Source organism: Taudactylus pleione, unplaced genomic scaffold, assembly GCF_031769625.1.
Source record: "Taudactylus pleione unplaced genomic scaffold, aTauple2 ptg000021l, whole genome shotgun sequence".
Classification (NCBI taxonomy): Eukaryota; Metazoa; Chordata; class Amphibia; order Anura; family Myobatrachidae; genus Taudactylus; species Taudactylus pleione.
In genome coordinates, this window is record NW_028284423.1 from 18799361 (window position 1) to 18814405 (window position 15045).

Below are 15045 nucleotides of genomic sequence, written 5' to 3' on the forward strand. Positions count from 1 at the left end.
GATGTTCTGTAATACCTGTAGCTTTAAATTGTGATCACCAATTTACTAATGTATTCTGTACATTACAGTTGCATGGTGATCTCTACTGTTTCTATAGTTGTTGACAGATATGCTTAAACATACTTTCATGAAAGTCTTCATTGTATACTTTTAGATGACATTATTAACTAAAGCTTGGTGAATCCAATTTCAATATAAGTGGAAATGGTCCAGAATTGCAGGCAATTATTCAAAACCTCAATAGATCAAAATCAAGAAGATACTGAACTACAGTACTTAAATATTGCTACAGGAAATGAAGATATAACACTGCCAAATACAAACGTAATACAAAATAAAAACACATCACACACACTAATAATACACACCAGGGAATAGGGATTCTAGTGGCTGTTCCACTCTAACATTATAATTGGAAGTGTATCAAAACAGATGTTAGAATATGGTACACAGCGTTCATTTGGATTAATAATAGTTTGGATTTACCATCAATACATGAAAGGTGATTAGAAATTGGATACTTTTTTCTGTAACATTAGTATTTAAATGCCTGACACAACAAAAAGTACAGTAAAATATCCTTTGTTCTTTTTTCTCTATGCTCTACACTTTAACAGTAAGCATTGGCACAAAGTTAAATCAAAAAGGTTAATTGTAATATTTAAAAGGTAGGCTATTAAAACACACTGCCATTCCAATACAGCTCAGTTGGAAGACAAGCACCACATACAAAAGGTAATGTCCTTCTGACAGAACAGAAATGTAGGCTTCTTGCAAATGGGTGTTCAAATCAGGTGTTTAATATGCGTTCTTGTAGACTTTAACACGCTAGGAGGTAGATAATACAAAAAAATATTGTAATAGCCTTTTACACTCACAGTTCCTGACAAGTACTCATTGCACGCCAATTTCATCATTGTACAATACGTACCATGGAATATTATGGGAACAACTATTGATTGAACCTCTTTTCAAAAAAGATGGCAGAGGAGCCTGTATATACATATAGAATGGTTGACAAAGGGGTACGTACTGCCAAAAACGTTGCTGTTATTCTGCTTAAATAAACATTATTGAGTATTTGAATCTACTTGTGGAGTGCCATATTTCCTTTACTTCTATGTCATTTACCTCTGGTGCCCAATCTGATGCATTGGAATTTTAAAGAGCCCAACCTCCTACATTTGTGTGTGTATAATATAGTACGGTATCAGAACCTTGCATATCATCCAGCCTTTATACATTAACCTGGCATGCAGGCGGCTGAATTAGAGAAGATCCAGCTGTTCAGCCCCCTCGGCCAAGCAGAGGAATCACTTAGACCATTACAGAATGTCGACACGGTCTAAAGATAACGGCACACACAGGCAGGTGGTCATCTTTCGACCATGTTGTTATAAACAGGTCTTCTTATAATATAATGTTCTGATCAAGTTTCATATCAACATCAAACAGGTCATTAAAGGATGGGTTAACTCTGTAGACAGACATGTTCCAAAATGTCTATTATAGTAAGAGCAAGGACAGAACAGTATTGCAGCAGGACAGGTCACTGCAAAACTGTGATCAAACAAGGTCTGACAAAGAATATTATAAATCTTACAAGCAGCACTCCGTCCCTTCAGTAATCCACGACTTTAATGAGGCAGCAAAGCCTTTCAAAAAGGAAAAGGCCAGGTTAGTGTGTGAGAAAGGGAATGGAGCTAATGCATCCTTCTTTGGGAAACAATCCTCTCTGAACCTGCGTGCTTACACACTGCGCATGATCTGGGACTGAGCGCACACAAGTATGAGCTGTAAAAAGTAGTACGCAATTCAAGGACATTGCCACTCCACTGAAGTGTTGTAACTGGGCTGTAATGGATCAGTCTCACTTATACAAAGTTCAGAGAGGACTTGTCAATGCAAATGCAGGCTATGCAGAGGTGGATGTAAGCACAAGTCAGCCTGCTTGGAGGCATATCTTTTGCACCTAACATAGGGTAGGAGCAAGTAGGAACTTATAAGGATTATTAGGTTTATTTCAAAGTAATCATATATTTGCACCAGGCATCTATTATAGAAAAACCAATGCTGTTTGGAATTCTCATTTGCTAGGTAATCATATATTTGCACCAGGCATCTATTATAGAAAAACCAATGCTGTTTGGAATTCTCATTTGCTAGGTATACTGTCTTTAATATCTGTAAAATCCAGAGTAACTTTAAATGTAAATATCTAGTCAGATCTTATCTCCTAGCTTCATGGGATGCTGTTTTGGCTCTGCTTGTTTGTATTAGAATTTTATGACTTGTTTCTGGTGTGGATGAGGGTATTGAGGGTGGGTGTAATCAGTGACTACACATGTTATGCTTAACTATATAATCAGTAGGTTACAAGGCTTTAGGCTTGTACAAGGCTTCTAGGTTTATTTCAAAGTGGGTTTTTTTCTAAGTGGGACTACATGTACAGCATAACTTAAAGAGTTAGTCAGGAGTTAAGCAGGAGGAAGACAGGAGGACGACATTTTAAAAGAACTCTCTATAACTTGGAAAAAGCAAAGGATCTTCTGAGCTTCTGGAAACCCTGCTACTCAGCCGCCAGCTTCCATTATAACCTGGACACACCTTTTGCCAACACCCTGCTTCATCACTGTAAGCAACTACCTGCTTACTGAACATTTAATACTTGTATGTTTGTGTTTCTTCTCTACATTGTTTAAATCATTCCAATACCACTGTCAATTTATCTTTATACCACTGTAGTACCTACCATTGTTTCACACGTATACCTTTTTCTTTATATATATATATATATATATATATATATATATATATAATTCATACTTTAGACTAATTCTCAAGTCTTGCTACTTTAACAGCTCTAAACTCTTTTTTTGGTTATAATATACTATTGTAGTTGTGCCTTTACATCTTCCTGCACTGTTCTTCCTTTTATCTGATTTTGACCTTTGACCTGTACTGCTCCCTCATCTCACACTCATTACTACTACTGACTCCCCCCCCCCGACTGCCTCATCTACACGATGTCTCTTTTCTTCTACTCCTCCCTCACTCAGCTGCTACATTATTTTCTCCTCTACCACCAGTTTTCACCTCTTTACTCCATCCATAGTCCCCTCTACATTCTCCCCCTCCTCTGTCTCTCTTCATCACATATTAGTCTCTCAACTGCATCTCCCACAACTCCAGTATTATTCACTACTCTTCCACCATGGTCCTGCTGCACCACCACTAAACCCTGCACCCTCTCTTTTCTCCAAGATACTTATCCTTCTCCCCCCCCACACCACACTAAACCTCCACCTTACCCATCACCTGCTGTCACCCTTCCTCATTCAGAAGCCAGCCACATAACCCCACACTCCTTACCCCCCTTCTCTAGATCAATATCACCTCCACACTACATCAACAATAATAATCTCATTCTCCTCTCGCCTCTTAACTCTATCCCTCTCTCCTGTTCCTTCTGGAAAGCCAGTTTTGTCTATAATAAACTGGTCCCTGTTCATGAGCACTTCATCTGTAATGCCTTGATTCTCCTTGCCATCACCAAACCCTGGGTTTACCCCTCTGACACCACTGCTCCAGCAAAATTCCTCAATCACTTGGCTTCCTGGCTTTTAATCTTCAACTGGGCCCTCAAGACCCATTTCTTCCTCAATGCTTTCCAGTGCTCATCCTAACCCACTACTCTATGCTCCTTCCTCACTATCTAGCCCATCTGTGTCACCCCTGTTTGTCTGACCCTCCCCTCAGAATGTAAGCTCTCACGAGCAGGGCCCTCTTTCCTCACGTGCTTCTTCTTGCCTTACTTTTACTTTCATTTACAATGGTGCCTAAAACTGCTTACTGACACCCTGCTGCTTATTTAGGTGTTATACAGCATTGTTTATAAATCATGTGCTTGTCCTGCATTGTCTGTACTGTTAATAACTGTTGTCTTGTGTGCTCATTTGTTTTTGTACTTTGTAAGGCGCTGCGGAACCCTTGTGGCGCCATATAAATAAAGGATAATAATAATAATAATAATAATATTATTAATAAGTGTACACATAAGGGGTAGGTGCATCACAGGATGCGTACAACTCTGCATACTGGGGAATAGACGCATTTGTTCCACTGAACGAAGATATTACACAAAGCTTTATATAGTATTACATTTTATTTCATTAGCGAACAGTGTCCTGCTATCTTCTGTACCATTGAACGTTCCAGTGGTGTGTTCATTACATACTTAATTTGTATCCAAATAAATTCACTAAAGCATGTGTAATAAAAATAATAATCCTTCAGGACGGTTATATTACAAAATGTACATTTTCTCTTGTTACCAGTAAATTTATCCTAATGCAGTGGTTCCCAAATAGCTATACCCATAAAAGGATTAGATGCACCTTCATTGCTTTTGTCAAAACTGGATTATTGGCTGAGACAAGATCAGTTTAAAATTGAAGCGTGCGCGACGCCATCTTGCAAAAGGCAGCTAGACTCCATTTTAGAAACAAGAATCTGCAAGACACCATTTTGTGACCAGCGTCACGTCAAGTTACAACTCAGGAGCTAAGAACAGATGGCAATGTTTTTGTTAATCTACCAAGGACAACTGGAAGAACAAGCTTTCTGAGTAAAAGTAAATAAAATAGACAATGGGTATTTTTACATACAAATTGGGAATCCCTGGATGCAGACAAAGTATAGTTGTGGCAATTGTAATATAATCCAGGCATTGATCTACACAATTGGATTTGTCTGAATCCTAAACAGGTCTTAGCCCCACACACAGACAGGATGGCCCCAACTTCACAGCTTGAGATGATAACACAGTGTCCTTTGAACACAGGAAAGGTGGGGGCCTGCTGACAGAGGGCATGTGGAACTATCTGGCTCAGCATGTCACACTGCTAAAGTGCACCCATCTTCATACACACATTAATACGTCTTTATATCAAACCCGAATACTCACACATTACATATTCACACATAAGGTTTAATAAGCTTTAAAGTGTATGATTTAAGTTGGTTCAGTTAGTTTAAATGCTGAGAAATAAAGATATTTGATAACTAAGGTATTATACATGCTAAACAAGTCATGTTTGGAGTTGTACTGATGCATACTCTTTTTACAGTATTCCAGTGTTATCGGTGGGGAGATCGCATCATGCATTCTCGAGTTATGGATCGCAGAGCCTACGGTGGGGAGATCGCATCATGCATTCTCAAGTTATGGATCGCAGAGCCTACAAGCAACAAAATGTATATTTTAGGAACAGCTGTTAGGATGTTGCAGGGGGCGTGAAGAGGAAGATCCCCAGCTGTTAGAGGCAGTCTATTTGAACTAGCCTGTTAAATGTGCTGTAACAGATGCTTATCCCCTGGGAACCAATGACACCAGCAACAAACTTCCCTATTGTCCTGTTTATTCTGGGTGGGTATAAATATGTGTGCACGAACGCTGGTTCTCAGTATTCGTGCTGAACGCTGTATGACTAGGGGTCTCTTGCTGATGCCTATATCCGGGTCCGGAAGCGCCTGCGTATGTATACTGTACTTGGGTCTGTATAATTTTCCTTTTGCGCCTAAATTGTGTCTTGATCAATTGCGTGTAACTGTCTGAACTTTTACCTGAATAACACTTGTGCTTTGGAACCACAGATTCCACGTCTAACTCTTTATTTATGGTATGACTGCGTACGCAAAATTAGCGTCGTCCTTAGAGGTTTATAGGTAGGATTTTAGAAGGTACAGGCAGGGGTATATAGAGGTTCAATTTTAATATCATCACTTTTTAGCATGGTGAAGTTTTTTTGCAATAGAATAGATCACTCTCATTGCTCAAATGTAAAGTTAAACTCCATGTTTTATGAATTTGGGATCCCTGTATTTATTGATTAACAGTTATTTATATAGCGCACACATATTCTGCAGCGCTTTACAGAGAATATTTGGCTATTCACATCGGTCCCTACCTCAGTGGACCTTGCAGTCTATTACATATACATGTACACACTTTTTTTTTGGGGAGCCAATGAACCTACCAGTATATTTTTGGATTGTGGGAGAAAACCGGAGTACTCAGAGGAAACCCACACAAGCACAGGTAGAATATACAAACTCCACACAGTTAGGGCCGTGGTGGGGAATCTAACAAACCACCTCTGTGCTGTATGTTCACTGTGTTAGGCCTAACCCAGTGGCTGATTCAGGAGGGATGATAGGGCAAAGTGATGTAATATAGCCAGCCCCCTTTTCCATTCTGATTGGTGGATGACTAGTACCATCTACCAATCCGTGTTATATGGTGGCCGACTGCTGCAAGGCTGTGCTGGACAATAGGGCAGAGAATGGTACCCAGCTGCTTTGATGTGCTTAAAACATAATCAGAGCGGTCAGGCAGGATCCTCTCGCCTGCCAGTTATGATGAATCCGCAATTAAAATACAAAAGGTGGTCAGTTTGGTTGAACTGAACTGATCAACCAAAATCTAAGCATGTTCAAACATCTGGAGAACTGGAAAACCACCCACATTTATAGCAACAAAAATATATAGTTTCCCTACTATGCAAGAACAATATTAAAACAGTTTTATTTAGCGTTCCCGCTAGGCTGTTTTAGCGGGGCGCGGCGCCCTGCCCTCCTTCTTGAGGGCAAAACGCACCCTGCCCTCCAGGAGGAGGGCAAAAAGCGCCCTGCCCTCACAGCCTGTGGGTGCCGTTCTCACCCGCGGGACGTAGTGTCCCGCGGGTGGAGAAACAAGCGGTGTCCCGGTCACCGCCGGAGAATAGATGCCGGGCGCATGCGCCCGGCTTCTATTCTCCCTTTCTGCAGCGCTTGGGGGCTGCCCGGCATGTCCATAAGCGCCGGGCACGCCCCCAAGTATGATGAAAAGGAGACGCGTCTAATAGACACGCCCCCTTTTCATGACCACGCCCCCTTTTCGGGCACGCGCGCATAAGGTTGCCCTCTCTAGCTCCGGCGCCCTGCCTGCCGCCAGAGCTAGAGTGAACACTAATTATTATAATAAAAAAGTAGTACTAAATACAATCTGTCCTTATTGATGCAAATAAACAAGAGTTTTGACAATTGTGGGCCCTAAAATAAATGCTTCCAGCTTCTGCACAAAATGTAGTATCATTCTTCCCAGCGACATTTCTTGAATTCTTAAATGGAAATCTTACATATATTGTGGCATTTAAGCCACATCTGATTCCAATCATTCAAGTTTCACATCAACCACTTTTGGTAATCCGAGTAGTGGGCTAAAATCATAGCGAGCACTTCAATGTTGCTGCTTTTTGGCTGACATAATTGACCTTTGACGTACACCTCAGATATTATGTGCCCTCTTCTGTGTATGTTGAGAATACAGTTTCCCACTGTTCTTACACATGATCCTACCTCTGTTCCCAAATAGCAGCAAACCACAAACCTCTCTGGAGAGTCTATTGCTCTCAGTTTTCATGAAATCAGTACCATGCGTTTATTACAAAAAATAATAGAAGGAAGAAATAGAAGAGACAGATTAAAAAAAAAAACACGTGCTAAAAAGACACTGGTTATATATATGTTGGCTTTACATTTTTTGTAAGGAATTTCACTGCGGAAAGGCTTGACATGTTAAGATTCAATTGAACACTAAACAAATCAGTAACATAGAACTTGCATTACCTCTACAGATATCGGAAAGAACTACATGATTGAAATACATTGAACTGCTTCATTGATTATTACATATCAATGTATTTAATGACAATCACATTGAGGGACGCTGGTGGGATAGCTGCAGTCTAATAAAAATCTCTGGAACTTAAACGTCAAATCGTTCATGTCTAACCTCTTGGCCATTTCCCATAGATGTAGGATCACCTTTCCCCTGGCTACTTAGAAGGTCAACCTGCTTCTATGTATGTTCAACGACTATCAATTCAACAACATTTTGCTAAACCTTTGCAGTTACTGATGACATCAGCCAATACTCGCACATAAGAATTAAAAAAAAAAAAAAAGAGTCAGAAGTTGAAGTACTGTACTAATATTATATTTATGGTTTATTTAAAACGAAAACAAAACCAGCAACGTTGGTATTCTTTCAAAAGGGTGTGAAACTGCAAAACGTTACTCATTTACCTCCATTATACGGAAGTTAACAGCAGTCACTGTATGCAGTTTAGAAAAAAAGTGTGCCAACATGCTTCATGACATTGATCCTATACGTAGAAAACAGTCTAACATTTACTAGCTTTCGGCTTAATAAATCTACTACATAAAAGCGAAAATTTGTCCTTCTGTCTTTCTATACAAATCCACAGTTTACAAGCCAAGATCGTGAAATTTTATATACATGAGCATATTAAAACACGGCGGAGGCATCTAAAAAAAAAATTTGAAATCAAAATGACTGTTCATTTTTAATTAATTAAAAAACACAATTTTTGCATAGCATTCGCCCTCTACAGGTCAGGTACGGAATTAGAAATGGATTTCGCTTATCTACTATTTTTTCTTTTCTGTCTCTACTATCTACTATATAAAAGCGAACATTTTTCCTTCTGTCCTTCTACACAAATCCACAGTTTACAAGCCAAAATCTCTCATGATTCTACACCTAACACACCAAAGAAGAATAAAAGCATTGTCCTGTTTGGTTTATTATTATATGCATACATTCTTCTTGGGCCATCTGTAAGGTCAATAATAGTAATATTAAATCTTTTTTTGTTTAATTTCATAATTTGATTTTATAACATGCATTTTGCTACATACTAAGGAATTATGGAATTTTATTCTGTAGCATATAATCTAAGTTTCTGAACATCATTTACTATGGCTCTCGCGTGGAGTTTACAGTACCTTTTAAATGCTGTATGAATTTATAACCACTATTGATATTAAGCCAGGCTTATTAGGAGTCTGAATATGGTAAAACTTGCTATATGCATCCATGAGGAGGAGAGATCCAAGATGGCAACTATACTGGGATGCAAAAACGCAGCTCTGCAGCACAAATTTTTATTTATACTTGCTCATGTAAGAGTTTACACAACTAGATGGTGTCAACAGTGGCGACCAAACTCTACCTCCTTGGTTGCTGGACCGCACTATGGAACGCACAGAGGCTACTTCCGGTTCATTCCTTTGTTAGCCCCGGAAGGGTAAAACCGATTGGATGAATCTTATACACCGTGGAGACCCTGAATGCCGGAACCAGCTGCCCAAGGAACTGGAAGTGGTTGCTGTGCATTTCATAGTGCGATCCAGCAACCTGGAAGTACACAGTCATCCTGGTATCAGAGCAACAGAAGCTCTTGGCCATGTTTACACTGTACATCCGACAAATTTTGAATGCTTCTATCTCCGAAGTTACAGGTCCTACTTCCTTCGGAACCTTAGGACTATGTATGGGGAAGTTTGTCACACTTTTCGTAAGGCCTGCCTAAGGAGAGGTTTGTTGGAGGATTATGTGTAAACAAACATTCTTAAAATCCCGGGCAACGCCGGGTACTGCAGCTAGTAAATAAATAAAAAAAATGTAAATAATGAAAAAAAAAAAAAAAAAAACCACGACAGCTTCCATATGCAGAATACTAAAAACAAGTTAAACATTTTCTATTTCAATTGTTATTCAACAGATGTGTTGGACAACTGGTCCAGATGTAGACCTCAGCCAAATGTGCACAACAGTTTCTACTACAGATGTGTTCACATACACCTATACTCAAAGTTGCAAAGCATATTTTAATAAAAAGTTGCATGGTGCGGCCAAGTTGCTAAATCCAGGGCTATTTGGCGCACCACGGACGTCGCACCACGCAACTTTATCTTAAAATATGCATCTTAATCAGTGACTATTTCTTTGCAACAAAAAGTACTAATCCTAAATACACTATAAGCATATTCAAATATAAAATTCTGGGTGAAAAAAAAAAAAAAAAAAGGCAAAAGATAGAGATCAGATACAATTGAACCGCACCATGGCTCATGCCATACATTGTTACGCTTAACCTGCGATTTTAAACCAATTCGTTTATGAACCTACTACACTAAGGCGTGATTCTACTCATTTGGGCACCCCTAGCTTCCGTCCAAAGTTCGCGTCCAGCTCGGAGGATGCATTTATGGCAGCCCCGTATAAAGTAGGGCTTTGGGGCTGGATACGAGTGCCTGGCACCTAGCACGGGTTATGTGACTAGGAAGCAAAATTCAGGAAAAAGTACCCAAGCACAGGAATCACGACCCGAGTCGTAGCATTAACGTCACACCAAGCATCTCTAGCCATATGGCATGAAAAGGATAGGTGTATGAGGATACATCTGCAAATGTACATAATTTATATGGATATGCCCATGGGAAAAATATAGCAGTAGAAATTTTTTTTTACATATAGCGAAATTGGTTAGACTCAAGTATTCTTTAAGTTGGGTATTGTGCCTTTCTAATTGCATGTATCTGTCAACAAGAAAAGATTGGGAGAGCTGGAATAAGAAGTGTTCATTCATACTGGCCAAAATAAGAGGTAAATAAATTAATAATTAAAGTAGTACACAAAAATGCAATCAATCTTGGTAAGTTTAGTTAACATGATATTTTGTTTTGATTTATGTTTGCTTACAACAGATTTTAAGGGCTCCAAAAGTGATTTCAGAATTTCAATTACTTGTAAGGATAAGAGGGAAGTTCATTCAAGTGTAGATCTAGGCACATAAGAACGATGATACTAAAGCCAAGGTTAATGGAGTTGTAAAAAGAATTATATAGACAGCAGTTCATAAGTGAAGGTCATTGAACTGGTAGAGCTTAAGTGTAAGCCACACACGTTATCTTCCTGGAAACACTGTGCAATTTACACTGTCCAATGTAATATTAATGGATCATTACGGATTTTATCCACTGAACTAGTACATTTTGTGATAAATATAGGAGTAAAATTAAAGCAAAAACTAAAAACATGTAATCACATTGGTGAGAAAGTGACACAAAAGGCCGAAGCTGAGCGAGTAAGCAGAGATTAAAAGGAAACATTTGGGATAGTACTCTCCAATCACACTATATGAAAGCATTTACAGAAATATCCGTAAAGCAGCTTTACATTTCTATATAGAGCTAAGAGGGTATAGAAGTCCAATCAAACGTGTTTCATGTCTGCAGAGACAAAAGGTAAAATATAGAGTTGTACATAGCAAGCAGCCATATACATTTGCTTCATTTTCTAAAACCACATTGAAAAACAAAACAAAACAAAAAAACACACCAAAAAAACCAAAGGGCTGTTGGATTGTGATGGATTGCTATGTGCTATGGCGCTTTTCTCCCTTGCCGCAGTTGTCATGAATGTCCCCTACTCTCAGGGCAGCAGTAGCACTGCAAGCTAAATTGCATGATGATTGCTTGTTGCTAACCCTCATAAGATTCCGCTTCCGGGACTCCACTCACTTCTTCGTGTATAGACCGTTTCTTTATACTTCTAAGGAACGGAAGTTTTAGTATGACGTAAGGAACAAAGGCACAAGTCTTGTATATGGGTTCCAAATATAGGAAGATTGGTGATGCTCTGTCCACTGTACCTGCAGTATTTCTAATTACTTATCAACAAAACCCTGCCAACTTGCTCTACCATACACGGATTATGGTTGCTGATTAATTTTAACTAAGTATCCATGATTCCTAGTTTTACATTCATTCACTGGACGGTTAAAAAATATACATAGAGATGTGTCCACATACATCTAGCCTCCTTGCACGTTAAACAGCCCTTGTGACTTTTTCCCTTAAAATGTGTCTTATTCACAAAGTTTATGCTAATTAAAATGATATGCGGCATGTCTATATTCTGTATGCAACTGCATCTGCATGCATCACTGTCACAGCCGCTGATACTGTCACGTTGCATTTCGAAGTGGTAACATACACAAGTATTTTAAACAAATTATTTTTCTTTTTACTTTTGTACCACTGATTACAGGACAGTATCAGCAGAAATGTTTCTTGGTAACACCCAGCCTGTCAGGAACACTAATATCATACAACCCTGCCAGAAAGGGAGTGTGTGGTGAGTGCTGTAGTAAATACCATCAGCCATAGGAATACAGTCTATTCATTTGTGCAAAAATTTTTATTAGTTATAGAATAGTTTACTATATGCAAACTCATATGCTACAGTTTAACTTCCCCATTCCCACTGTGACTCAATTGTTTATATATAAAAAAACTTACCCTTGCCAAAGCAATTCATCATTAGCCAGGTCTTGCCATACACACGATGCCAGGCACAAGTCAGTTGCATTGAGATAGGATAAAATAGTAAGGCTTAGCTCTGGTGGCAGCATTTCAAGATTAATAAATCCTTGTTCATCCTTTGCTTTTCTAGCTTTCAGTAGCTGATAGAGGTCTATGCCGCCCTGTGTGTGTCTTCGATAGTTCATATTGTTGTCATTATCTGCGGACAGGTAGCTCTGTTCAATATATCCTTGTTGAAATTGCTGGTTTCTTGCGACTCTCCAAAGACCTTGACCCATCTGTGAATCCTGCTGAATGCAAATGTAAAGGAACATTAGTACAATTACAAACATGTACTAGATTTGTTTCTTGATCAATTTAAAAAGAGAGAAACATTCAATAAGTGATCAAACAAGGCTTCATTTTTACAAAGCATAACTAGATATGCCAAAATACTGCATGAGTTACATATATGAAAATTATTGCTTTAAATTGCTTCAAGTCTATTGGACAGCCGAAATTCCAATGTTGTAGTTAATAGGCAGCACCTGGATCTTGATCATTTTGATTTTAGCAGACTGATTTATTTTATCTTGATGTCAAAACAGAATTTATACCTACAGTATTAGTATAAGTTTAGCTATCATCAACCTGCAGTAAGTGTCAGTCAATTCAATGAATCTAAAAATATACACCAACCTCCTAATGACAAGTACAAACATTCTTTCACTCAAAGCCCTCACCCAATCCTCTCCCATTTACATCTCACTTCGCTCAACAAATGCATGCCGCCTCTATTGCCAACTGATTACTTCCTCCCACTTCCGCCATCCAGATTTTGCCTGTGCTGCTCCCTACCTCTGGAATTCTCTCACTCTCCTTATCAAACTCTAAACCTCTCTACAAATCTTCAAATGGGCTCTCAAGACCCACTACTTCTTCACAGCCTTCCAGCTCTCATCCTAACCAGCTGCTCCATGCTCTTTCCTCACTGTCTACCCCATCTGTGTCACCCGTCTGTCTGCCCCTCCCCTTTAGAATGTAGGCTCTCACGAGCAGGGCCCTATTCCCTCACGTGCTTCTTGCTCATACCATAGTCTACTCCCAACTACCCACAATGGCACCTAACACCTGGTTGCTAATGCCCTGCTGCTTATTTGAGCGTTATGATCGCCATTGCAGCAATGTTTATAAACTATGTTCTTATCCTGTATTGTTTTGTACTGTAAGTCGCTGTTTTCTTGTCTGCTCATTTGTTTATGTACTTTGTAAGGCGCTGCGGAACCATATAAAGGATAATAATAATAATAATAATAATTATTATTATAAAGCAGCCCTGGGGCTTTAGTACTTCTTGACACAGCCAAGGCTTTCGATTCAGACTTTGAGCCTGATTCCGAGATGGACGCAATGCTGATAATTTTGTAGTTGGCCAATGTTTATTCTACTGCAGAAGCACCCGAGTCGCACTGCACATGTTGCGTGATGGATTTAAGATGGCAGTCGAAGGGTGGAATTTGTCGCAGATTGATTGAGGTAACGGGGGTGCTGAGTTGAACGCAGGCATGTCATGACAGTTTCATCGTAACAAAGGACATTCTGAGCAGCCACAGAGTTGCTTAGAGGATTGAGAGTGCGTCTTTGTACGCAAGCGCTGGACCAGAGACGCAGCCGATGGGAGTCTTTGTACAAATCCCTGTGACACTAGCTTATCTGGTCATGTCCGCTATGTAAAAAGACGCAGTAGTGACGGGATTTGCAACCACTTCTGAATCAGGCCCTTTATCTCTGCTCTTTGTTGAAGTTGTGTGGATAAAGGCTGTCCTTTATAACCTGGGTCAAAACTTTGAAACTCACTCAAAAGGCACATGTAGTAGTTAATGAATGGATCTCTGTGCCTAACGCTTTACCAAAGGCACCAGTCAAGGATGCCCAACATCCCCCCTTTTATATCCACTAGCTAATTAATTCTAAACTGCAATGACTAGGAAATCACCTAGTAGAATTGGACTTTAAAGCACCAGTACTAAAAAACAAACAAACAAAAAAAAAACACCAGCACATGCTGATGAAACGGTGTTCTTTAGCTCAACAATCCTGGACTTTCCCCATCTGAGATTCATTGGTGTAAAAGTAATGGAGATAAATTCCATATACTGTCCTTCCAATTAAAACTTCTGACTGTATGCAGTGAAGAGTACAACAAACCTCACAGTCAGTTGCTCATTGGACATACATAGAAATAAGAATTTCAGATCTCAAAGATGTGTCAGGTGCATAAATATTGGGACATTGACATAATTTTCATATTTTGGCCTCTATTCACCACCACAATGGCTTTGTAATGAAACAAACAAGATGTGCTTTAACTACAGACTTTCAGATTTAATTTGAGGGTAATTACAACCAAATCAGGTGAACGGTGTAGGAATTACAACGGTTTCTATATGTGCCTCCCACTTTTTAAGGGGCCAAAAGTAATGGAACTATCAACTGAAAAGCTATTTCATGGACAGGTGTTGGCTATTCCCTCGTTATTTCATTATCAATTAAGCAAGTAAAAGAGCTGGAGTTGATTCTAGGTGTGACATTTGCATTTGGAATCAGTTGCTGTCGACTCTCAATATGAGATCCAAAGAGCTGTCACTATCAGTGAAGCAAGCCATCATTAGGCTGAAAAATCAAAACAAACCTATCAGAGAGATAGCAAAACATTAGGTGTGGCCAAATCAACTGTTTGGAACATTCTTAAAAAGAAAGAATGCACCGGAGAGCTCAGCAACACCAAAAGACCCAGAAGACCACGGAAAACAACTGTGGTGGATGACAGAA

The 15045-nt window shown here is 39.3% G+C and overlaps 1 protein-coding gene across 2 annotated transcripts in view; it reads right to left on the bottom strand.

Annotated features, from left to right (window-relative positions):
- Positions 1-15045, bottom strand: part of FBXO8 (F-box protein 8) — a 54354-nt gene that overhangs the window by 14541 nt on the left and 24768 nt on the right. Inside the window, exon 3 of one of the 2 annotated variants that reach the window (XM_088448468.1) lies at positions 12211-12521. In XM_088448468.1, the coding sequence (XP_088304594.1) occupies positions 12211-12521 (311 nt within the window). Of the gene's footprint in view, positions 1-12210; positions 12525-15045 lie in introns of both variants that reach the window. The other variant, XM_088448467.1, reaches the window with a different exon arrangement.